Below are 25,969 nucleotides of genomic sequence, written 5' to 3' on the forward strand. Positions count from 1 at the left end.
AAACTACAATGAGGTATCACCTCACGGTGGTCAGAATGGCCGTTATCAAAAAAGATAGAAACAATAAATGCTGGAAAGGATGTGGTGAAAAGGGAACCCTCCTACACTGTTGGTGGAAATGTAAATTGATACAACCACTATGGAAAACAGTATGGAGGTTCCTTAAAAAACTGAAAATAGAACTACCATATGACTCAGCAATCCCTGTACTGGACAATACCCTGAGAAAACCATAATTCAAAAGGAGAAAAAACCACGGTGGGGTGGGGATGGTGGTGTGCTGAATTGGGTGACTGGGATTGACATGTATACACTGATGTGCATAAAATTGATGACTAATAAGAACCTGCAGTATAAACAAACAAACAAACAAACAAAAAACAATTAATACTAAACTCTCTGGTTTATTTGTATGGAAATATATTAATATAAATGTTTCAGACATTACATTAAATTTCTAAAAATCTTATATGTTCTGGTATAATGTTGTAAGTCATAATTCTAGTTATTACTTTAAAATGTATATCTCAGAAATAACTAAACTTCTTTGTCAATTGCATTATTATGAACTTTCATCAAATCTTTAACTGTGGTCATTTTTAAGTCTTTTGTTATTTACAGACAGTTCTGGGTGTACTCTGATGCTTTTGCAAAAATGTTCCTATAAAAGGGTTTCATCTTCAAGGAATTCATGGAAAAGACTCTGACAAGTAGAGGTTTGTGGTAACTAACTATACCGCTGAACTGAATGAATAAGCATTTTCAGAACTCTAATGGAAAACTGATGAATTCATAAAAGTGCTAACAAAAGATCAAGATGAAAAAAAAATTAATTACATGGGACTGAGTGAACTGATGAGGATGATTATAGTTTTTGTGACTCTGTTTGAACAATGATAAAAAAAAATCCCACAAGGACTCAGAGGCAAAAAATATACAAATCAATTTTCACTGCAAAGTAAAGGAGCTGTTACAATGGAGGATTACTGGACTGAATGTCAATATTATGACATAGTACGAGTGTGTTTCGTGTTTGGTAATTGCAATCATTGTTGCTTTTGTTGTGGTCATCCATTTACAATGCTTGGTGTCAGTTTATTTATTTCTTGTAAAAATAAAATACAGTGTGTGTGTGTGAAAAAAACAAGAAACAAAAAGTCATGCACCACAATGTTCACTGCAGCACTATTTACAATAGCGAGGACATGGAACCAACCTAAATGACCATCGACAGATGAATGAATAAAGAAGATGTGGCACATATATACAATGGAATATTACTCAGCCATAAAAAGGAACAAAATTGAGTTATTTGTAGTGAGGTAGATGGACCTAAGTCTGTCATACAGAATGAAGTCAGAAAGAGAAAAACAAATACCGTATGCTAACGCATATATATGGAATCTAAAAAAAAGGGTACTGATGAACCTAGTTGCAGGGCAGGAATAAAGAGGTAGACATAGAGAATGGACTTGAGGACATGGGGTGGGAGGGTGAAGCCAGAGTAGCATAGACGTATATACACTACCGAATGTAAAATAGTTGGCTGGTGGGAAGCAGCAGCATAGAACAGGGAGATCGGCTCAGTGCTTTGAAATGATGTAAGGGGTGGGAAAGGGAGGATGGGAGGGAGGCTCAAGAGGGAGGGGATATGGGGACATGTGTATGCATATGGCTGATTCGCTTTGTTGTGCAACAGAAACTAACCCAGTATTGTGAAGCAATTATACTCCAATATAGATGTATTAAAAAATAAATAAATAAAATAAAATAAAATAAAATAATTGAAAATACCTAAAAAATGCTGCTCTACTTGACTTAAAAAATCAACCAAGTACCAGGGAAAAAAATTTAAGCCCACAAACCAGATTTCTTTGAAAAATCTGAATGAAGATCAGTAGTCAAGACTCCACAGGATCAAGTGCACAACCAATTCTACAGCAAAGCCAGATTAATGTAACACAGAAGAACAAGAGAAAAATCGAAGTCCACTTCGTGAGGCCTGCTGTATTTAAAAACAAGGTGATAGATGCCACAGAACATTAGATTTCTAATTCCTACATTACCTCCAGAATAGTTCAGGCAAAATTCTAACAAAAACCTCAATAGAAAGATACACTTTGTATAGTGGTATCCAGAGGTGAACATTCTGTTTTCAGCTTCTCCATTAGGCTCCTGGTTCAGAACCCCATTTTGAGCGGGGAGGAGGAGCCTTTAGCCTATGCCATCCTAAAGAATGAAATGGTCTAATTTTGTTTGAGGGGGGTTTTTATAAAAGGTACTGTTTTCATCTCAAAAGTTAAGGGAAGACAGAGAAAGGAAAGGGGAAAGAAAGTGATTTTATAGAAGATTTAGGGCAAAAAATCCAAGGTAAATTCGGAAATATTCAGGAATCAGAAAACAGAATGTGGGAACTGTCTTCCAATACTATTAGCCAACACAGTAGTCTTTTTACAACAACTAACTCTTAAACTTATAGCAAAAGTGTTTGGCAACAGATTAAGAAAAAGTTAGTAGACAAAATTAATTCCAATTCTTGAACAGCTATACAAACACCATTCTGTTTCCTCGGCAGATATATAAAACATTTTACAGATTCAGACTGTTCTTCTGTAGTATAAATTAGAAGACCAACTGTTCAAGTGCACATTCTCACTTAAAACTATTTGCCAGGTCTGATCAGAAATTAAGGTGGAGGCAATTTATCCACACTCCTTTATTGCCCTGCTTTATTACTAGTTTTTTAATATATTTGGTGTTCATAAGACTCCACTGAGACTGTGCAGAGCAAGAGAAAAAATAAAACTAAAACCAGACAGTAACTGGGTATACTTGCATTAGACAATACTACTAAGTAAACTGTCTTCCTGAAAATGTCCTGGACTTGTCAGAATTACCTACTAGGGAGTTCAGGAATGCTACCTTTTTTATTGGCACAAAAATAGACATATAGATCAATGGAAGAGTATAGAGAGCCCAGAAATAAACCCACACATCTACCGTCAATTAATCTCCAACAAAGGAGCCAAGAATATACAATCGAGAAAAGACAGTCTCCTCAGCAAGTGGTACTGGGAAAGCTGGACAGCTGCATGTAAATCAGTGAAGTTAGAACACTTCCTCACACCATACACAAAAGCAAACTCAAAATGGCTCATAGACAAATACAACACATGACACCATAAAACTCCTAGAAGAGAACACAGGCAAAACATTCTCTGACATAAATTGTAGCAATGTTTTCTTAGGTCAGTCTCCCAAGGCAATAAATAAAAGCAAAAATAAACAAACAGAACCTCATCAAACCTATAAGCTTTTGCACAACAAAGGAAACCATAAACAAAACGAAAAGACAACCCACAGAACTGGAGAAAATATTTGCAAATGATGAGACCGACAAAGGCTTAATTTCCAAAATATACAAACAGCTCATACAACTCAGTATCAAAAAAACAAACAACCCAATCAAAAAATGGGCAGAAGACCTAAACAGACATTTCCCCAAAGAAGACATACAGATGGCCAACAGCATATGAAAAGATGCTGAACATCACTAATTATTAGAGAAATGCAAATCAAAACTACCACTTCACACTGGTCAGAATGGCCATCATCAAAAAGTCTGCAAATAATAAATGCTGGAGGGTATGGAGAAAAGGAAACCCTCCTATACTGTTGATGGGAATGTAGCTGGTGCAGCCAGTATGGAGAACAGTACGGAGGTTCCTTGAAAAACTAAAAATAGAAGAGTTATAAACATGAAGAATATAGCAGATAATTTCTGTATGCTCTAAAAACATATAGAGATAAAATTTTAATAAATGAAACCATATATTTTAATAAACATGGAATACTTCCCTATTATGTACCTCAAACTACTCTGTTTAGGTTTCCATCACCTGTTCCACCATACCTGTTTAATTTTTTTTATCTCAATAAACTCTGTGCCACCTCCATACTGGCCTCAGTAAATGCTGATGGATCTCCATTTACTATTTGGCCCTGGCATGGACATACATCCTTCTTTAACTAGCCCACAGCAAGGTTGAGGCAGTAAACTTTCTAACAGTACAGTTTTAACAGAAGACTATTCGAACATGGACTTACTTAGAAAAGCTACCAAAGCTACTCCCAAAGCCCAAGACAACCCCCTGACAGGGCTTTCCTGCTCAGCTTCCTCGACAGCCCCCAGCCACAAGACCACCTGCCTACCTACCACAAGGCCTATCCTACCTCCTGCCCAAAGGGCAGGCTGTCGATCCCAATCACTTCTCCACCTTTAGAGCTGCCTACCTGTCCAATGTTAGCACCTCTTGCCCATCTATAGAACCTACTGCACTCCTTGCTCCAAGAATGTGCCTACTCAGCTGCAAGGCTATGGCCGGCCCCGCCATACTAGAGCACCGCCCATGAATGAATCTGGAACACAGAATTTAAGGATTCTCAGGCCATATCCTGCTCTGGGATCTGCCTCTTCCTTAGCGACTGACATGGCATTCCTAATGTCATGCCCTTCAGAAAAGATCCCTCTTTGTTACTCATAGGACCCCACCCTAAGAGACATACAGGATGCCCACATGAAAACAAAACAGTGCAACACCAGAATAAAATAATCTGTACAGTTTTATTTCTCACTGCTCTCTAATCACACATTCACAACCCGACTTCCTCCAACTACTACAACATACACAATTTTTCATGTCTCTGAACTCCATCTGGGATTCAATGTCACCAATTTCAACTTTCCATTTTTCCTGAATTCTTTCACATGCTTTGGTATCTCCAACTCTGAAAATGCCTAGAGCAGAGCTTCTTAACATGGAGTACATGAACTCCCTAGGAAACAGTGAACACCACGGAATTAAATGTAGAAGTCTCTGCATACGCGTTTTGTGTAGGGTGAGGGTATACAGCATCCCTAAGTTCTCAAAAGGGACCCAAAATATATTAGGTCTTGAATTTCTCTGTACTGTCTATAGCAATTAGCATAGCAATGAATACATTACAGAGCCCAGTAAGTATTTGCTGCCTGGCTGTAGACGTAAGACCACTTATGGCTTTCTTGTTCTTTGCATGAAACTGCTTCTTTAAAAGTATATGAAGGCCCTCATTTCATACATTCAAAAGACATTTATTGGGACTTCCCTGGTGGCGCAGTGGATAAAAATCCGCCTGCCAATGCAGGGGACATGGGTTCAATCCCTGGTCCAGGAAGATCCCACATGCTGCGGAGCAACTAAGCCCGTGCACCATAACTATAGAAGCCCATGTGCCACGACTACTGAAGCCTGCGCGCCTAGAGCCCGTGCTCCACAAGAGAAGCCACCACAATGAGAAGCCCATACAAAGTGACAAAGAGTAGCCCCTTCTCGCCACAACCAGAGAAAGCCTGCACGCAGCAATGAAGACCCAATGCAGCCACCACCCCCCCAAAAAGACATTTATATTGAGAGCATATTGTGTGACAAAACACCAAACTAGGCTCCAAGGATGAAAAAAATACAGTATCCATACACACAGAACTCATAATGGGGGAGACAGAAACATCTAATTATAATACAACATGGTATAAGGGCAGTGATGGAGAGATGCTGGAGAGGAGGCTTCTATGTGATAGCCGATATTATGAGAGTATATAAGCGACTGAAATGTGGGTAAGAGCAGTGGGCAAAGAAAGAAAGGGAGTTCCCTGGTGGTCTAGTAGTTAGGATTCGGCACTCTCACTGCCATGGCCCGGGTTTAATCCCTAGTCAGGGAACTAAGATCCTGCAAGCCACGAGGCGTGGCAAAAATAAAAAAATAAAATTTAAAAAAAAAAAAAAGAGGGCTTCCCTGGTGGTGCAGTGGTTGAGAGTCTGCCTGCCGATGCAGGGGACACGGGTTCGTGCCCCATTCTGGGAGGATCCCACATGCCGCGGAGCGGCTGGGCCCGTGAGCCATGGCTGCTAAGCCTGAGCGTCTGGAGCCTGTGCTCCGCAACGGGAGGGGCCACAACAGTGAGAGGCCCACGTACTGCAAAAAAAAAAAAAAGAAAGAAAATAAATAAATAAAGTTGTTAAAGAGACTAAACCTTAAAAGCTCATGTCAGGGAATTCCCTGGTGGTGCACTGGTTAGGACTCTGCTCTTCCACGGCAGGGGGGCACAGATTTGATCCCTGGTCGGGGAACTAAGATCCCGCCATGTTGCACAGCATGGCCAAAACAAACAAACAAACAAAAAAGGGGTGGGAAAAAGTGAGACAGAGACACTCAAGCAAATAATTACAATTTTAAAAATTATTATTATTAAAAAAAAAGTTCATGTCATAAGAAAAGAAAAAAAGAAACACTAGGGGAACACAAACACATTGAAGGGCAGTGTGACAGAAATGAAGCCCAAGAATAAAGCAGGATAGAACTGATTAATAAGACCCATGAAAAACAGAGGAGCAGCTTCTGAAGGAGGGTGAAATCAACAGGGTCAAATGCAGCAGTAAAGACTGAAACAGCCCCAAAGATCTAGCAACTAGAGGTTACTGGTAGCCTCAGAAGTTTCCAAGTTGTGAGCATAAAAGGCAGACTACTACTCCTCATGGGAGGAGTCAGTAGAAAATGCCAGTTAAGAAATTTGGGGGCCTCCCTGGTGGCGCAGTGGTTGAGAGTCCGCCTGTCGATGCAGGGGATACGGGTTCGTGCCCCGATCTGGGAGGATCCCATATGCCGCGGAGCGGCTGGGCCCGTGAGCCATGGCCGCTGGGCCTGCGCATCCGGAGCCTGTGCTCCGCAACGGGAGAGGCCACAACAGTGAGAGGCCCGCATACCGCAAAAAGAAAAAAAAAAAAGAAATTTGGATAAGAAAGGAAAACAGAACAGTAGTTAGAAGAATTCAAGATAAAAAGGGATCCTTTTTAGGATGAGAAGGACTTGAACCAGTTGTCAGGCTAAAGGGAAAGAGTAAGTGGAAAGGAAGAGGTTGAAGAGTCTGGACACAGAGAGGTGACATAAAAGAGCAAGAACCCAGCAATGGTAAAATGGACAGAGTCAAGGGCATGACTGGAGAAGCTGGGATTAAACAGGAAGTGAGATACCTCCTCTACTAAAGCTAAAGGAAAGAGAACAATGATGGCAAGGGGGAAGATAAATCTGTAGATGGGGGAGGGGACAGTTGATTATAGAGAGCATTCCCAATAACCAATTTTCTCATGTATGGTTTTTGACTTACTGTGACAAAGGAGCTGGCAAGCAAAAGTGATTCTTAAGACTAAATCTAGGGCTTCCCTGGTGGCGCAGTGGTTGAGAGTCCGCCTGCCGATGCAGGAGACACGGGTTCGTGCCCCAGTCCGGGAAGATCCCACATGCCGCGGAGTGGTTAGGCCCGTGAGCCATGGGCGCTGAGCCTGCATGTCCGGAGCCTGTGCTCCGCAACAGGAGAGGCCACAACAGTGAGAGGCCCGCGTACCGCAAAAAAAAAAAAAAAAAAAAAAAGACTAAATCTAACTTGAAATAAGGAATTAGATGAAATCACACTATACTAGATGAATCTAGAGTCAAAGGATGAGTGTTGAGACAAAATATGTTCTGTGTTATTTCACTAAAGCTGGTACAATATGTATTTTTGAACAACCGTAATAGCTGAAATGCAGTAGGGAAAATAATCTAGGTCTAGACTTGGCAAACTTTTCCTATAAAGGGCCAGATGGTAAACATTTTTTGGCTTTGAAAACCATATAGTCTCTATTATAACTATTCAACTCTACCGCTGTAGCATTAAAGCAGCCACAGACAATGCATAAATGAATGGGCATAACTGTGTTTCAATAAAACTTTATTTATTGATGAGTCAATTTGATCCACAGGCTTTAAGTCTGCTGATCCCTGTTCTACAGGCTGAGAATAGTACAAAGGAAATGAAGCAGTAGAAAGAAGCATGAGAGAGAATGGAATAAGGAAGTACAAAAGAAGAGAAGCCACAGAACTAAAATACAGCTGAGTTGGGGTATTAAATCAAAGAGCAAAATATGAATAAAGGAGCAACAGGAAGAGCAGAAAGAGAATAAAGGAAAAAAGGAGATGAGAAAGGGATGTTGGAAAGAGACAGAAAACCAAGTAAAAATCGAGTAGCAACAATATGCCAATTCCAAGGTAGACAGATACAAAGTCAGCTGAATGCCCTAAAAAATAGATGGCAAAATGAAAAGGGGAAAATGAGAGCATCCCAGATCTGTCTGCACTGGAATTCAAATAAAAGATAAAACACACACTAATTTTCCAGTGATAATCTAATGGTCTCTTCTAATTACACATGTGCAAAGTGAACCCACGGCTTGCAAAATAAGATGTAAAGCTACTTTTCACTTTGCCCATAAATCAAACTGGTATGTGTACAACATTCAAGAGGTCAGATGAAACTTTTTCACCATATCCTAAGATATCAATTATTTCTAGGCCTATTATTCATTTGCATATGTATATGAATGACTTTTAAACCTTATTAAAATCAATGAAGTTAAGCATTAAAAACTTAAAAGCCACATTGACCTTACTAACGCTAAGAAGTTTTCCCCAAAAGAAAGCCAAACATATAAAAAGGAAAAGAATTTTTGAAGAATATAATAATCTGCATATTTATTCTGCATGAGGATTTTGTTTTTTACTTTTGGCTTTATTTGTGGGGAAATCCTTTAAGGTAAATCCAGATTAATTCTGAACCAGCTCAGCTAAACAATAAATTAGACCACATAATTTATGTCACTATAGGACAATGTTTAAGAACATGACTTGAGGTTAGAGAGCATTTGGGTTTGTGTCCTCACTTTATCAAGTTAATTAATCATGTCTCAAGTTCCCTCACCTACAACATGTGGATAATAATCACACCCATTTCAGAAAGAAGTTGTGATGATTAAATGAAAAAATGCACATAAAATGCTTAGCACAGAGTCCAACACATAGAATAGGCACTTGATTTTAGTTACGTATGATCAGCTTAAGATTTTGACAGTACTATTACAGAATAGAATTGTAAGATAAAAGCTCAGAAAGGAAACAAATTTCCCTCTTCTTTTAGGAAGCTACGATGTAATATTAGCTTTTTTGTTCTTATCACTCATTCACTTCCATTAATCCTTAAAAAAAAACACCTCAATCCATCTACCCATTTAAAACATAGCAAAGTGGTATCAAACTGATACCACTGGGGACTATTCAAGATAATCTACAATTCTGAGACAGAAAGGGCACTGTGAGGTAAGGAAAGAAAGTACAAATCCTCATGACCTCCAGAACAGAGCCATTCCTAGGATCTTATCATATGAAACTCATGGCTCACATGCTTTACTACACCTCAGAATCAAATACTCAGAGCCTCACCCAGGCTAATTACAATGAAATCAGAATCACCAAAAGTGAGATCTCGGCAATTTTTAAAACCCATGGAGACTAAAATGTGAAACCAGCACTAAGAATCACTAGTTAAATCCTTCCTTCCTTTACTCAAGGAGACTAGAAATCTGAGTATGTGTTTTGTTTAACAAAAAATAATATAAATCTAAAAGCAGTACTAAGTGCCTTAATTTTCACAATAAATCATGCCAATTAATTACTCTAAAAAATTTTTCTCTATAGTATCTCCAAAATAACACTTTTATAGAGGCAACTTCTGCCAGGATAGTGTTAAGAATCAGGATTAAGAGAACTGAAATCCTAAACACATGACTTAATACTATTTTCAGGATACTATGCACTGGACAGAATTGTATAATTCACTAAACCACTACAGTCTTTAAGTAAAATACCTGAAATTACTCCACTACTAGATGTCCTCATCAAAAAAACTATTTATGTACATAGTAAAATACATCCATCCCCTTATGAGTGTACTGAACGCTGTCAAAGCTGTTGCTCTGATTTGCATTTTCTTGGCTTTCAACAATAAACACAAATTACCTGAGAAATAAAGGCATAATAAAATAATAAACAAAATAAAGTAAAAATTTAAAGACATTAATTTTTAACAGGATCAATGAATGGGATGGATACCATACATGTCTTCAAGCAATATTTACCTTTCCAAACTTGGGAAATGCCAATTCCCTTTAAGAACAAAAACCAAAGCATACTGTGAATGGCTTTTAGCTAAATGGCCGGGTACCCAATAGACCAGGGAACATCTGTTGCTGTTGTTGCCAATACTTTTTCCAGAGTGCTAAGTGATAAATTCAACTAAAATTTTATTTTTCCTTTTGACTTATGATCCAAGTCACTTTTTAAATTTAAAACAGTAAAATACTTCAATAGTGTGAGTATAAATATAAATAATTTTGTGCTCCTGGACATAAACATAATCAACTCCAAAGGCAGTCACTAAAAAAAGACTTGTTTCCTTGTATGGGCCACTGAAGGACTCTTAGACAAAGAGTTGTGAATCAAAGACACAGACATTTAGGAAAATACAAGATCAGAACACAGTGCTTTCATCAGCAATGCAAAAGCAGCTACAGAGTATCTAGCCTGGCTAGCTTCTGAAAAAGCAATCTAACTAAAGGTGAAAACCTTATTAAGAGGTCCAAGAGAAAGACTTTAACTTTCTGGAGGCTTGTAATTTCTAAATAACAGCATAGAAGAATCAGTGCAACAATGAAAACAACTGTTGGTATAGACTGAATAATGAAAATCAAAAACTGCTGTTATAATTTGCAATAGAAATGACTACAGAATTTGAACCCCACCCCAAAACAAATCATTTGAGAATTTTAGAACCAATTTCAAAATTGCTCAGGAGAGCCTTTCAATGTGTTATTGAAAACTCAATACTGCAGAGTATGCTCTCCAAATGAGTAACAGCAATTCCCGTATTTTCTTCCTCAATAGACACCTGAAACAGACTAAATTCTAACATAACTACATCACCACTTTTATATTCTTAAAACATAGTCCCATACTCTGAATGTTTCTTCCAGTATACGTGTTCTACTTCTTTACGTTTTTTAACTTCATTAGACAATCATTTTCTATCCATAGCTCTCTGCCTTTCTCCCTTAGCCCTGTGCTTTGATTTCTTTACGAATTAGAAAACTAAAGTATTTATAGAACAAGCATAGTAACACTATAAGTATTAAACATTATAAAACTAAAAACATATAAGCTAAAACACTAAGTCAAATGGGACAATAAATTTTTAGTTGAATATAATCAGTAGCATTCTTGATCGTAAAACTTTAGAAAATTCTTTACAAACTATTTTTTAATAGAATACAAATTCTCATTATTTATCCTACCAAAAGTACCAAGAAATCTTCCCCCGAGGTTTTATATATTTTCCAGCAAAAGTGCATTAAAATTTCCATTTGTCTTAATCAAAAAAGCCCTTATTTCTTAAAAAAAAAAGAAAGAAAGAAAGAAAAAGAGAAGTCTGTATGATTAGTGCAGAGAGTCTCTGCCTGAATATATCTAATAAACCATGAAGCATATTTAGGTAATCAAAACTCACCTCTTCTTGCATAACTGGAGTCCATATCTTTAAACTGTACCACAACAAAATCTGAACACTTGAACAAAATGCTCTCCATTATTTCTTCACGTTTTGGCCCCGAACTGGATTCTGTACTTTTCTCATGCGCAGCATCAAGTACCAAATCACACTAGAAAGAATAACATAAGTAAATATTCAAAACATTTATAAAATAAAACCTGACAAGAATACTTTAGCACATCAAGGTACTATTTCTTATATGCCTTGGTAAAAAATTATCTCAAGACATCCTTATAATCATACTTTTTTCTCAGAAATATGATCTACTATCTATTCCAATATTCAAAAATCCTCTCATCTAAAAGTTGGTCTTTACTACCATGGCCTGTCTTAAGCACAATAGTGGAAAAGAGGAAAACAATGAAACTGTTCTAGTCCATAATACTTGCAAAGGCAAAACTATTTTAATAAGCACAAAGAGCAAGAAGTCTTTTTGAATACACAAACCCTCTATAAAGTAATCAGTACTTGAAACTGAAGAGCGAAATCATTCAAAGTGGTTTTAAAAAGCGCATTAAAGGTAAAGTACCAAGCATGAAAATATGACAAACATACCTGCCTCACAACTATAAACTGCTAAATCAGAAACTAATAAACACTACAAGGAAGTCATACAAACATATACAGTAGTTGATGATTCAAGGGGTTTTACATTAAAAAAAAAAGTAAAAATTACCTTAGGACTGTATGTTTTAAAAACTCCTTCATATATACCTCCGTTTTTCACTTGTACTTCACATTTGGATCCCTAAAAACATATAATTAATTCATCAAAGAAACACTGTGCTATGCAGTCATGGGGGATAACTGCTTTCATTTTACTTTTTAATAGCTTCATTCAACATATTAGGTAACCACTGACATAATAAAAAATTTTAAAACATTAACAATACACCAAATTCTCAAAATTCTTCAGGAGGCCTTGCTCAGAGTCTGCAGTATACGTTTAAGTAGTGAAATGTAGTATTTTTGACTCCAGTTTTTTTAAGTGACAAAATAATACACTGAAGACAATCAACTAGTAACATTATTTCGTACACAGCAGGGTTAACAAGAATGCTTTTATAGTGAGTTGCAATGGCTTGAATAGAGTTCTCATCTGTTTTCTAAATCGTCCTGATTAAACATGACCTAAGAAATGTTACTTTGAGAATCATTCACATTTTAACTTCATGAAATTATTTTATTCCACTCACAAGGCAGTTTCTCCCCAATACTCTGATAACTTACAACAACTGATGTAAGTATATGAACCATCCTCATATTTGCATAGATTCCATCAAAAGAAATCTGGAATATTAAGAAAAAACATTATTGGCACTCATTATTTATCTTTGTATATATATTAAAGTTAACACTTCTTTTGTTACAAAATATTTAGTTAGGTTTATAATACCTTACACTCATTACAGGGAGATTTGGTTTACTACAATCTTTTGCCTCCTTATGGAGTGTAAGTTTTCAAAAGTGAAATCAGTCGTAACAACTAACAATGTTTTGACTATACATGATACAAAAAAGCAAAAGTGAACTTCCATATATGAGGAAAGACAAAACCACAGGAACAGAAGACAGGTCCATGACTGAAGAGTAGGATTACTACAAACTGGCATGAGGGATTTCTGGAGGTGATAAACTGTTCTATTACCTTGACTGTGGTGGTGGTTACACAATTGTATACATCAAAACTCACAGAACTGTACACTAAATAGGGTTAAATATACCTTAAAAAATAAATAGGGTAGGGACTGCCCTGGTGGCGCAGTGGTTGGGAATCCATCTATCAATGCAGGGGATACAGGTTCCAGCCCTGGTCCAGGAGGATCCCACATATCACAGAACAACTAAGCCCATGCGCCACAACTACTGAGCCTGAGCTCTGGAGACCACGAGACACAACTACTGAAGCCTGCGTGCCTACAGCCCGTGCTCCGTGACGAGAAGCTACTGCAATGAGAAGCCTGTGCACCACAACGAAGACCTAATGCAGCCATCAATCAATCAATCAATCAATCAATCAATCAATCCTATGCTTAAAAAAATAAATAAATAAAATAAATGGGGTGGAAGGGGAACCTCTGTAGAAGACCCTTGACTATCTTCTCTTAGCATATCTGAATCAATGATATTGTTCTAAGGTCTAATAAACCACATCACTCCTTATTACACACTACATAAGCATGTGTCCTGATTCTAAAGAAGAAAATCTATCCACAATATAGGTGAAGTCTCAAAAAACAGTGACAGCTTCTCATTTATATTTCTTGCATCTTGTGGAACTTGCACCTTCTGTCCTTTGTGCCCAGTTTAATTTCACTGATAAAGTTCCAAAATTTAAAACCAGAAGGCCCTTTTCCAAGGGAGAAAAATGAAAGAAATAAAAGATAGCACATTATTTCAAAAACAAAACCCAAAGTTTTAAAAACTCCACTCCTAGTGTTCCATTTATCTCATTAATCATTTATATTTGCCTTTAGTCATTTATAAAACAAATGAGTTGTTATTAAGCATGAAAAATAAAAATATAATTTACAGATAATTCTGCATTTTACACATGGAGTCATCATTAAAAAACAACAGATAGGACTTCCCTGATGGCAGGTGGAAGTCCTAAGAATCCGCCTGCCAATGCAGGGGACACGGGTTTGATCGAGCCCTGGTCCGGGAAGATCCCACATGCTGCAGAGCAACGAAGCCCGTGTGCCACAACTACTGAGCCTGCACTCTAGAGCCTGTGAGCCACAACTGCTGAGCTCACACGCTGCAGCTACTGAAGCCCGCACGCCTAGAGCCCATGCTCCGCAACACGAGAAGCCACCACAACGAGAAGCCCACGCACCACAAAAAAGAGTAGCTCCGGCTCACCACAACTAGAGAAAGCCTGTGAGCAGCAACAAAGACCCAACACAGCCATAAATAAATAAATTTATATTAAAAAAAAACCCAACAGATATAGCTAATGGTCTTACAGCTAACCGTATTAATCTGCAAAGGTTATCTGAGATAGAAGGCAATTTATTTATTATTTTTTGGCCTTGGCTTTTGGTCTGTGGTTTAGAAATCACTTTAGTTATCAATTTTTCCAAACAAGTAGCATTAAAGTTACTCACCGTAGACTGAGGCAGTCCTTTGCTACTGTTTCGGCCTCTGAAAAGATTAAATGTTATATTTATGAAATTCAACAGGCTAAACAAGCTAAAAATTTTTTTCAAATTTAAAATATCTTATAATTCCATCCAAAAACACAGAGGCTATCTGTGGGGAGGGCTCATCTAATATTAAGTATAAAGGCTACATAAGTATGACTCTTGCTGTGCTTTGCTGGCTCAGAGGCCCAGAACAGGTAGGGGTCAAGGGAGGGAGGAAGGAGGAAAGAAATGTGACCACAATCAAAATGAAATAAAGTAAAAATAAAAACAACCTATTTAAAGAAATAACCAATACCAAATATAATAATCTCTACTCCAAAAGTAACTACTCACTCTGTTATAAAAAGCTACCCAGGAGCAAAATATAGATTCTATTCCTGATTTAACTGACATATTTGACTAACATCAAGTTACTGCCCATATTTTTCCCTCACCTCTAAAAATAGGTACTGTGTTTACAACTGCAGATAGACATCTGAAAATAAGTTGAATCATTCAAAGAACTTTCACTTTAAATAATAAGTGCCTCTGTCAGGATCTATATAACAAGTGCCTTTCCCTGCCAAACCCCTCCCTCTGAAACAGTGCAGTACACCAACATCAGTTGTCAAGTAATTTCCAGTAACATGAACTCTATTTTCAAGTGAACTTAGAAAACATAATACACTGTAAGGCTTGCTCTAATGGAAAAAATTAGGCCCTTTATGAAATGATAAAAAAAATTAATAAAGTAAAATTAGTTACTCTTGAGTAACAGTATTGGAATCTCATTCTAATAAAATAATCACAACACTCAAATAAAGCCACAAACTTCAAACATTCAAAGAGAAGCACAATTCAGGTGAAAAAGCCCAGCAGTATGAATGATGCCCATTCTCAGAAAAGCAGTACTGATATTAGCACTCCGATGTCAGCTGATTTTGTCTCCAACTCTCATCTACCTTCTCTCATCTAGAAGGTAATGTCTTTGGACTTCCCTGGTGGTCCAGTGGTTAAGACTCCGTGCTCCCAATGCAGGGGGCGCGGGTTCAATCCCTGGTCGGGGAAGATCCCACATGCCCTGTGGCATGGCCAAAAAAAAAAAAAAAAAAAAAAAAAAGACAGAAAGAAAGAAAATAATGTCTTCAGTCAAATCACCTGAGATTCCTTCCACTTCTAACATTCTACCTCTCACACAGCACAGATAGAGAAATTCCTAAAGTCTAAGGAATATGACCAATAATTTATCATTTATAAAACATGAAAAACCAGACACTACAGTAAGCATTATGTCAAATCTCTCCCCTACTTTACAGGTAAGGAAACTGTACCTTAGCAGCTAAATATCTTGACCAAAATCATCCAGTTCAAGAGCAGTAGAGCTGGTATTTAAACCAGGTGATCCAAAGTATAGACTTCATTTCTAGATTAAGTTGCCTTTCTGACACTGTATCACAAGGAATAAACTTGACAATAAAGCCTAACCCAATTTCTACATCTTTCAAATACCATTTGAATGTACTGTTTTTCTATTTATTTGTAGTCTGCAGCCAAAGACAAACAGATTTTATTTATTTATTTGTTTGTTTGGCTGCACTGGGTCTTAGTTGTGGCGTGCGGGATCTTTGTTGCCACATGTGGGATCTTTAGTTGCAGCATGCGAACTCTTACTTGTGGCATGTGGGATCTAGTTCCCTGACCAGAGATTGAACCCTGGCCCCCTGCATTGGGAGCGTGGAGTCTTAGCCACTGGACCACCAGGGAAGTCCCATCAAAGACTATAAAATGGCTAAGTCTTGCCATTTTATCTTATCCTAGTGGTTGCGGTGATGCCACAGTTAAAAGATTTAAACAAATGACACGAATTAAGTGCCCTTAAATTTATGCAGCATCCCCACAATGCTATTTAAAAGAATTTAAAACATGGGCTTCCCTGGTGGTGCAGTGGTTCAGAGTCCGCCTGCTGATGCAGGGGACACAGGTCCGTGCCCCGGTCTGGGAAGATCCCACATGCTATGGAGCGGCTAGGCCCGTGAGCCATGGCCGCTGAGCCTGCGCGTCCGGAGCCTGTGCTCCGCGACGGGAGAGGCCACAACAGTGAGAGGCCCGCGAAAAAATTTAAAACATAAAACTCCGTTACAGAAGTCACATTATTTTTTTATTGATTGTACAGTTGTATCTTTGACTAATAAAGAGCAATTATTTCAACAATCCAGTTTACTTAGTAAAACAAACTGGTCAGTAAGGAAAATAAAAGACTCAGAGTGGTATCAAAGTGGTACAAAATCAGTATAGTAACCACTGATTTCCACTGATCTACCAGGTGGGTGGACACCCAAAGGGAATGTTAGCACACCATAGTAACATTCTCTGAAACTGGTAAAGCCCACATTCATCCTTGTTTTTTTCTTTTTTGGATCCACTCAGACTATGCTTGACTTTTACTCTTTTCATTTAGTATTTCAGGAAAAGCATTCTAATATTTCATACAGTAAAAAACAACAAAAAAAAGACTCAAAAAAAGCTAAGGTCATATCCTAGTCCTAAATATACCTATAATGTGACAGATCAGATTTAGCAAAACAACAATATCCAGGATTCTAAATTTCCAATAACCACTGAACATGAGGTTAAAATGTGATTCAAAATGCCAGTCAAATTAATATAAAGAAATTTACAAAAATAATAATACAGAGTTCATACTGCTTCAAAATAATACAGGAAGGAGAAAATAGATGGGGTTATAAATGAAAAAAGACTGGCATGAGTTGGTAACTGCTGAAGCCAGGTGATGGGTGTGCAGAGGTTCATTACATCATTCTTCTTGCTTTTTACAATTTCCTTAAGTCAAAAAAAAAAAGCCTTCGGATATGACACAATGGAAGCCTGGATTTAATCAAGTGTATAGATCTACCAATTTACAGGGAACATTGGGTAGAAGAGTAAATTAACTGATACCATGAGGTTACAAGCCCGTTAAATCCAGAATGTGGTAAATTTCACTTAAGAGATGACAGTTCCTTCAACAAATAATGGCATGTGAAGAAAACAAAATGTGCAGGAAAAATTATTGTAACATTTAAAGATACACAAAAATCAAAAGCAAAGTGTGGCTTCCAAATTTCAAAACTCATCACAAAGCTACAGTAATTGAAAGAGTGTGGTCCTGGCCTAAGGACAGACATAAAAACCAATGGCATAGAATACAGAGCCCAGAAATAAACCCTCATATTTACGGGCAATTAATTATTAACAAGGGGGTCAAGATCATTCAAAGGAAGGTCTCTTCAACAAATGATTCTGGGGACTTCCCTGGTGGTCCAGTGGTTAAGAATCCACCATCCAACGCAGGGGACGTGGGTTTGAGCCCTTGTCAGGGAACTAAGATCCCACATGCCGTGGGGCAATGTAGCCCATGCACCACAATTAGAGAGAAGCCTGCACGCTGCAATGAAAGATCCCACCTGCCACAGCTAAGACCCAACGCAGCACCCCTCCCAAAAAAAGGAGCCAAGGACCTAAATTTAAGAGCTAAGAGCTAAAACTATGAAACTCTAAGGGAAAAAAAAAGGGAAAATCTTCATGGCCTCGAATTCGGCAATATTTATTTATTTATTTATTTTTTTAAAGCCTCCAAGTAGTATATTATATATATTTTGTTCTTCTAAATGCTCTTCTGTCATCGTTGGAGGTGCAGTGGCTAATTTATAACTTCTCCTTTGAGGGAATCCAGATGAAAGGCCCAGATTGCGCTTCAATAACAAGCTTGCATTGGTTATAGATATCTTCTAAGGTGTCACCTTGGACAATAGCTGTAAAATATTCTCCAAATTCTTGTTCTAGCTTAATTGCACGGTCATAGGTTTTCTTGGCTTGTTCCTCTGTTAAACGCTTATTCATCTCCATCAGAGGTTCCAGAGACTTGGGTTTAATGAAGATGGCAATGGGATAGAGCTGGGCAACTTGTAACCGCTTGATAGCATTTCCTGATACGTCAAGTATACAGTGTTTGCCCCTTTCTGCTACAAATCTCACAGACTGCACACTGGTTCCATACAAGTTGTCATTGTACTGGCCGGCTTCTATAAACTTGTGCTCTTGGATGTCTTTCTCCATTTGTTCTCTGGAAACGACAAAGTGATAGTCTCTGCCATCCACCTCGTAGTCACGCTTTGGCCTCGTAGTATGAGGCACACAGGAGCCAAATTTGTCAGGGAATTCAGATATCAAGTCGTCATTGATCCGATCCTTCATGGGGCCCAGAATAATCACTGGTCGGGTATAGTTTATTTCCTGTCTTGTGACAGGCTCATAAGAAAGAATGAAGTCTTCTTGTCCTCGTTCAGGATCACTGGTTTCCTGCTCACTCTGCTCCTTGTTCTTGTAGAATGGGAATTTTCATGAAAAGATGAAGCTCTTTTTACGCTTGTCATTGAATGACCCTTTTGAATCAATCACTCCAGGTTTTGCATTAAACTTCACTGTCTTCAATCGGGCACGTTCCTTTCTTTCCACCCTCCGCTTGCTGGGGATGACCCCCATCTCCTCACTGTCGCCCTCCAGCGTGACTCTCCTGGCTTGCCACCACTCATCATCAGAGGCATTGATAACATGGAGAATGTCTCCATATTTAAAACTAAGTCCTTGACTTGGCAGCCCACTGTCCTTGCTCTTGTCGTAGTCAAACATGGCTCTGACATAGAGAGAGCGTTTCTGATTGGTTCGCAGGGACCCGGACCCGGAGCTCATGCTGTGGTTCATCATCTGCTCTCGTAGGTCATGGATTTTGGCCTCAAATCGAGCGTAATCGCAGCTCCTTAGCCAGTTTCCAGAGGTTTTCAGCATAGCCGGCAGCTGCTTCCCAAATTCAGCTCTGCTCCCCTCTTCCTGGTTGAGTCTACAGCCTATCAACTCCGCCTGCCAGCACACCGGCAATATTTATTAACTGTGACACCAAAGGCATACAACATAAGAAAAAATATGTATAAAAAGGATTTCATCGGGCCTCCCTGGTGGCGCAGTGGTTGAGAGTCCGCCTGCCGATGCAGGGGATACGGGTTCGTGCCCCGGTCTGGGAGGATCCCATATGCCGCGGAGCGGCTGGGCCCGTGAGCCATGGCCGCTGGGCCTGCGCATCCGGAGCCTGTGCTCCGCAACGGGAGAGGCCACAACAGTGAGAGGCCCACATACCGCAAAAAGAAAAAAAAAAAAAAAAAAGGATTTCATCAAAATTAAAAACTTTTGTGCAAAAAAACAGTATCAGAGTGTAAAAAGACAACCCACAGAACAGTAGAAAATACCTGCATATATCTCATAACGGGTTAATATCTAGAATACATAAAGAACTCCTACAACTCGACATCAAAAAAAACATACAGGGCTTCCCTGGTGGTGCAGTGGTTGAGAGTCCGCCTGCCGATGCAGGGGACGCGGGTTCGTGCCCCGGTCCGGGAAGATCCCACATGCCGCAGAGGGGCTGGGCCCGTGAGCCATGGCCGCTGAGCCTGTGTGTCCGGAGCCTGTGCTCCGCAACGGGAGAGGCCACAACAGTGAGAGGCCCGCGTACCGCAAAAAAAAAAATAAATAAAAATAAAAAACAAAAAAAGCATACAACTCAGTTCAAAAATGGGCAAAAGACTTGAATAGACATTTCTCCAAAGAAGTTTATACAGTTGGCCAATAAGCACGTGAAAAGATGCTCAAATCACTAGAAAAATTCAAATCAAAACCACAATGAGCTACGATGGCTATTATAAACAATGGCTATTATAAACAGAAAATAACAAGTGTTGACAAAAATGGGGAGAAACTGGAACTCTTGTACACTGTTTCTAGGAATGCAAAACTGTGCAGCTACTGTGGAAAACAGTATGGCAGTTCCTCAAAAAACTAAACATAGGATTACCATATGATCCAGAAATCTCACTTCTGAATGTATACCCAAAATAATTGGAAGCAGAGATTTTAACATATATTTGTACACCAATGTTCATAGCAGCTTTATTCACAAAAGGCAAAGGGTGGGAAAAAACCGAATGTCCACTGACGAATGTATGAACACAATGTGGTACCATCCATACAATGGAATATTATTCAGTCTTAAATGAAGTTCTGATACATGCTACAACATGAATGAACCTTGAAGACATGCAAAGTGAAATAAGACATACACAAAAGGACAACTATTACATGATTCTACTTACGTAAGATACACAGAGTACTCAAATTCATAGAAATAGAAAGTAGAATGGTAGATCCCAGGGGCTGGGGGACTGTTGGAATTAGAAGCAAATGCTTAATGTGTATAGGGCTTCCTTTGGGGGTGAAAATGTTTTAGAACTTAATAGAGGTGGTAGTATTACAACAACTCGAATGTACTTAATGACAGTGAACCGCACATTTAAAAATGGTTAAAACAGTAACTTTCGCGTTATGTATATTTTACCACAATTAAAAAAAACAGAGAATCCCATGGCAGTCCAGTGGTTAGGACTCTGCACTTTCACTGCCAAGGGCCCGGGTTCGATCCCTGGTCGGGGAACTAAGATCCCGTAAGCCACACAGGGGCCATAAACAAACAAACAAACAAACATAAAAAAATAAATTTTTTTAAATAAGGGAAGCTCCAGGGCTTCCCTGGTGGTGCAGTGGTTGAGAGTCCGCCTGCTGATGCAGAGGACACGGGTTCGTGCCCCGGTCCGGGAAGATCCCACATGCCGCAGAGCGGCTAGGCCCGTGAGCCATGGCCACTGAGCCTGCGGATCCAGAGCCTGTGATCCGCAACGGGAGAGGCCACAACAGTGAGAAGCCTGCGTACCGCAAAAAAAAAAAAAAAAAAAAAAAAAAAAAAGGTAAGCTCCAAATGAAATTCATTTGCAACAGTGCGTAGAGAAGTTCATGCCTAAGGGTGCTCTCAAAAACAGTGCAGACTGTGGTCAAAGGCAACTGATAGTAAATTGGTAAAATCATTGCTTAACATAGGCTTACTTGATTTATAAAAAAAAAAAAAAGAAGATCCAACTACAAACTGTCTATAAAAGAGATACTTTAGACTGAAAGATATAAATAGATTGAAAGTAAAAAGATGGAAAAAGACAGCATGCAAACAAGAAAGCTAGAGTGGGTATACTAATATCAGACAACATAGGCTTTAAAACAACAAAAAATATCACTAGAGATAAAGAGGGACTTTTTTTTTTTTTTTTTTTTTTCTTTTCCTTTTTGCGGTATGTGGGCCTCTCACTGTTGTGGCCTCTCCCGTTGCGGAGCACAGGCTCCGGATGCGCAGGCCTAGCGGCCATGGCTCACGGGCCCAGCCGCTCCACGGCATATGGGATCCTCCCAGACCGGGGCACGAACCCGTATCCCCTGCATCGGCAGGCGGACTCTTAACCACTGCGCCACCAGGGAGGCCCAAGAGGGACATTTTATAATGATAAAAAGGTCAATTCATCAGGAAGAAGAGGCATTCCAGCTGGACTCTGTGTGCCATTTTCACATAAGTCCTGGGCCACTGGAGATGAACTCTTCACAGAAATTCTCTGTACCATCCTGACCCAGAGCCCTGCTCCTTCACCTAGAGAGTTGCCTCATGCTCCATTTCCTTGTCATACTATCAACCTGACAAGTGAACTCCAACTAATAAATGTAGAAGGAATGATGGAATTAGAAGGATACCATTTGGTAACCACCACAGTAATAACTTTCAGGCAAAAATCACCAATGGATGCTAATCTAGTAAAGTAGAAACAGGATATTTACATAATCACAAAGCAACTCGTCACAAGATACTGATTAATGACAAAATGAAAAATAACTTTATAGACAAGGAGCCCAGCACCATCCTAATCAAGTGACCAAAGTTAACAGCATGAGCAATAGGATAAATGTACATCATTCACCTCCTCTCAGGCAATGAGAACACATGCATCACTTCTTCAGTATTCTCGACAAAAATGTATAAACTGAATCTAATCATGAGAAAGCATCAGACAAACCCTAGCTGAGGGACATTCTACAAAATAACCTGCAATATCCAAGTGTCAAATCACGAAAGACTAAGGAACTACTTCAGGTTAAAGGAGACCAACAAGACACGACAACTGAATGTAACATATAAACGTGAATTGGTTCTTAGACCAGATTTTTTTTGTGGGGGCAGGGGTCTGTAAAGGACCAATTAGTAGAATGTGAATAAGGTCGATAATAATTTGGCACAATATTAATTTCCTTATTTTGACAATTGTACTGTGGTTTTGTAAGAGAATATCCTTGTTATTAGGAAATACACTCTGAAGTATTTAGAACTAAGGGGCACCATGTCTCTTACATGTTTAATAAAACTATTTAAATTTTATATTAATTACATATGTATATATTAATTTTAACGAGAGAGAAAATGAAAAAATGGAGTGAAAAGTTCCTTGAAGAACATAGGTGAAGGGTACAGAAGAATTCTTTGTACAATTGTTGCAACTTTTCTGTAACTCTAAAGTTATTTATAAACAAATTTTTTTAAAATTAGGAACTGTGAATGATTCATTAACTTCTATCTACTTTATTGTCTAAAATATCTTTAAATTTTTGTAATAAAAAAACTTGCCCAGCCTTAAATGCCACCTTTTCAAGAAGCCTTCCTTGGATTATGCCATCCCAATCAAATACATGGTGCTCTCTTCAACTCTCTAGACTGGAATTTAGCATAATCTGCTCTGCATTATAGTTACCAGTGAACCTATCATACGCCCACTACTCAGGGTCATCACCTGACAACACGGTGCTTTTGTGCAAAGCAGATAATGATGGCTCCTTCAGGGAGTCACAGCCCCACATTAGAGAAAACCGTGTGGTCAGCAGCCAATGCCTTTGAGAAAATTAGGAGGTACCAGAGCAGATGCCATCCCAAAAGGCACATCACGTAGCCAAAGAAACTCTGGGATTTCAAAACCCATTTGTGGCCTTGGTCAGGAGCTCTTGGATGAAATGAAAGCTTTTAAATAACCAAGACTGGGAGACAGGATCTTGTCCATCTTTCTACCATCTACCAAAATTAGCACAGAGGAACTGTGCCTACATATGATATACACAATAAATATCTAATGAATTAACAAGCCCAGTCAAAGAAGAAAGAAAAAAATGAACATGAAAGCTTTCAAAGTAAAGATCTTCCTCAACTAATGATGGGATTATGTCCTGATAAACCCATGGTGTAAGCTGAAAGTCGAAAATACATGCATATACCTAACCTACCGATCATGACAGCTTAGCCTAGCCTACCTTAAATGTGCTCAGAGCACTTGTATTAGTCTACAGTTGGACACAACCATCCAACACAAAGCCTATTTTATAATAAAGTGTTGAAAATTTCATGTAACTTACTGAACACTGTCCTGAAAGTGAAAACCAGTGATTATATGGGTACAGAATGGTTGTAAGTGCTTACCACTCGTAATCGTGTGGCTGCAACTCGCTGCCACTGACCAACAACATGAGTATCGTACCACATAAAGCTAACCTGGGAAAAGATCAAAATTCAAAATTCGAAGTAGGGTGTCTACTGAACACTTATTGCTTTCACACCGTCCTAAGTCAGGGACCATCTGTAATAATTCTCTAAATCAAGCATCAGCAAACTACAGCCCACAAACCTGTTTTTGTTTTGTTTTGTTTTTGCGGTACGCGGTTCTCTCACCGTTGCGGCCTCTCCCGTTGCAGAGCACAGGCTCTGGACACGCAGGCTCAGCGGCCATGGCTCATGGGCCTAGCAGCTCCACGGCATGTGGGATCCTCCCGGACCGGGGCACGAACCCATGTCCCCTGCATTGGCAGGTAGACTCTCAACCAGTGCGCCACCAGGGAAGCCCCCACAAACCTGTTTTTGGCTGGGCTTTGAGTGAATATGGTTTTAAGTTCTTAAAGCGTTAAAAAAAAAAAAAAAAGCCAAGAACAATATGCAACAGAGAAGTTACACGGCTCATAAAGCCTAAAATATCTGGGTCATTACAAGCAGAATTTGCTGACCTCTGAACTGAAGAAATGTGGCTGCAATGTCAATAAGTGCAATCTAAAAATAAAGTCTACTGGGGATTTCCCTGGTGGTCCAGTGGTTAAGACTCTGCACTCCCAATGCAGGGGCCTCAGGTTCGATCCCTGGTCGGGGAACTAAGATCCCACAATACCGCAACTAAGCCTACACGCTCTGCAGCCGTTGCACTGCAACTGGAGATGCCCGAGCGCAACAATGAAGACCCAGCGCAGCCTAAATAAATTAATTTAAAAAATAAAAATAAAAAAATAAAGTCTACTGCTATTTTACACAAACTAGTACTTCTACAAGAAACTTACTAGCACTATATACTTTCCACGAAAGTTTAACATACACATAATTGAGAAATGGCATGAAAGTACTCTTGCTCTCATTTAATTATTTTTAGGTTTCACAATGCAATTCAATTGAGGTTGATCCACCTATTGGGGGAAAAAAAAATTAAGGTATTTTACTAATGTACGTTTGATGACAATACTATGAGCAAGTTCCAGAAAGACAAGGACTTTGTAATGACCACCAAATCAAAAGCACCCCGCATAAAATGATGAAGAGGTAAGGTAAACTGTAGATTAAAATAGACCTGAGACATAGCAAACAACTTGTGAACCTCATGTGAGCCCTCATTAGAAATTGTAAAAGGAAAATAAAATGATGAGACACTCGAACTGGAGGTTCTAGCTTACGTAATTATGTAAGAAAAAGAAATAAAAGGCACAATGTTTGGACAAGAAGAAGGAAAACTGTCTTTAATAAAAGACAACATGATTATTATGCAGAGAATCTACCAAAAAAACCCTACTAGAAGAAAGCTTAGCAAGGCTAACTCGAAATGGATCAATGATCTAATCATAAAAGGTTTAAATAAAACTTAAAAAAAAAAATTTCTCCCACCCCCCGCCTATGGCCATCATCAATCTGCTCTCTGTATCTATGAGCTTGGTTTTTTAGTTTGTTTTTTTAAAGATAACCACATATATAAGAGATCCTACAATATCTGTCTTTCTGTGTCTGACTTACTGCACTTAGCAATACACTCTTGAGGTCCATCCATGTTGTTGCAAACAGCAACATTTCGTTCTCTTTCATGACTGAGTAATATTCCATTGTATACATATATTTCACTTAGATTGTTTCCTTATCTTGGCTATTGTAAATAATGCTGCAATGACCATGTGGTACATATATCTTTTCTTCAAGTGTTTTCATTTTCTTTGGATAAATGCCTAGAGGTGGAACTGTTGGATCATATGGTAGTTGTAAACCTTTATGGTCTCGGGTTAGGCA

General features: G+C 38.8%; 2 protein-coding genes across 10 annotated transcripts in view; both read right to left on the reverse strand.

Annotated features, from left to right (window-relative positions):
* The window catches only part of ATXN2 (ataxin 2), a 137,601-nt gene that overhangs the window by 87,510 nt on the left and 24,122 nt on the right, over nt 1–25,969 (reverse strand). For all 8 annotated transcript variants that reach the window (XM_060118306.1, XM_060118309.1, XM_060118304.1 and 5 more), the window contains exons 2-5: nt 14,620–14,656; nt 12,740–12,799; nt 12,186–12,257; nt 11,468–11,618 (exon numbers count right to left, since the gene is read on the reverse strand). In XM_060118306.1, the coding sequence (XP_059974289.1) occupies nt 11,468–11,618; nt 12,186–12,257; nt 12,740–12,799; nt 14,620–14,656 (320 nt within the window). The remainder of the gene's footprint in view (nt 1–11,467; nt 11,619–12,185; nt 12,258–12,739; nt 12,800–14,619; nt 14,657–25,969) is intronic.
* On the reverse strand, nt 18,343–19,482 carry LOC132502716 (disks large homolog 2-like). 2 transcript variants are annotated; one of them, XM_060118783.1, is made up of 3 exons: nt 19,336–19,401; nt 19,079–19,158; nt 18,343–18,988 (listed from the first exon to the last, which is right to left on the reverse strand). In XM_060118783.1, the coding sequence occupies exons 1-3, from the start codon at nt 19,399–19,401 to the stop codon at nt 18,343–18,345; spliced, it is 792 nt and encodes a 263-aa protein (XP_059974766.1). The 2 variants fall into 2 exon arrangements, with proteins under 2 accessions (XP_059974766.1, XP_059974765.1); XM_060118782.1 differs by having other exon boundaries at nt 19,079–19,482.

The sequence above is a fragment of the Mesoplodon densirostris genome, chromosome 15 (genome assembly GCF_025265405.1).
Source record: "Mesoplodon densirostris isolate mMesDen1 chromosome 15, mMesDen1 primary haplotype, whole genome shotgun sequence".
Taxonomy (NCBI): Eukaryota; Metazoa; Chordata; class Mammalia; order Artiodactyla; family Ziphiidae; genus Mesoplodon; species Mesoplodon densirostris.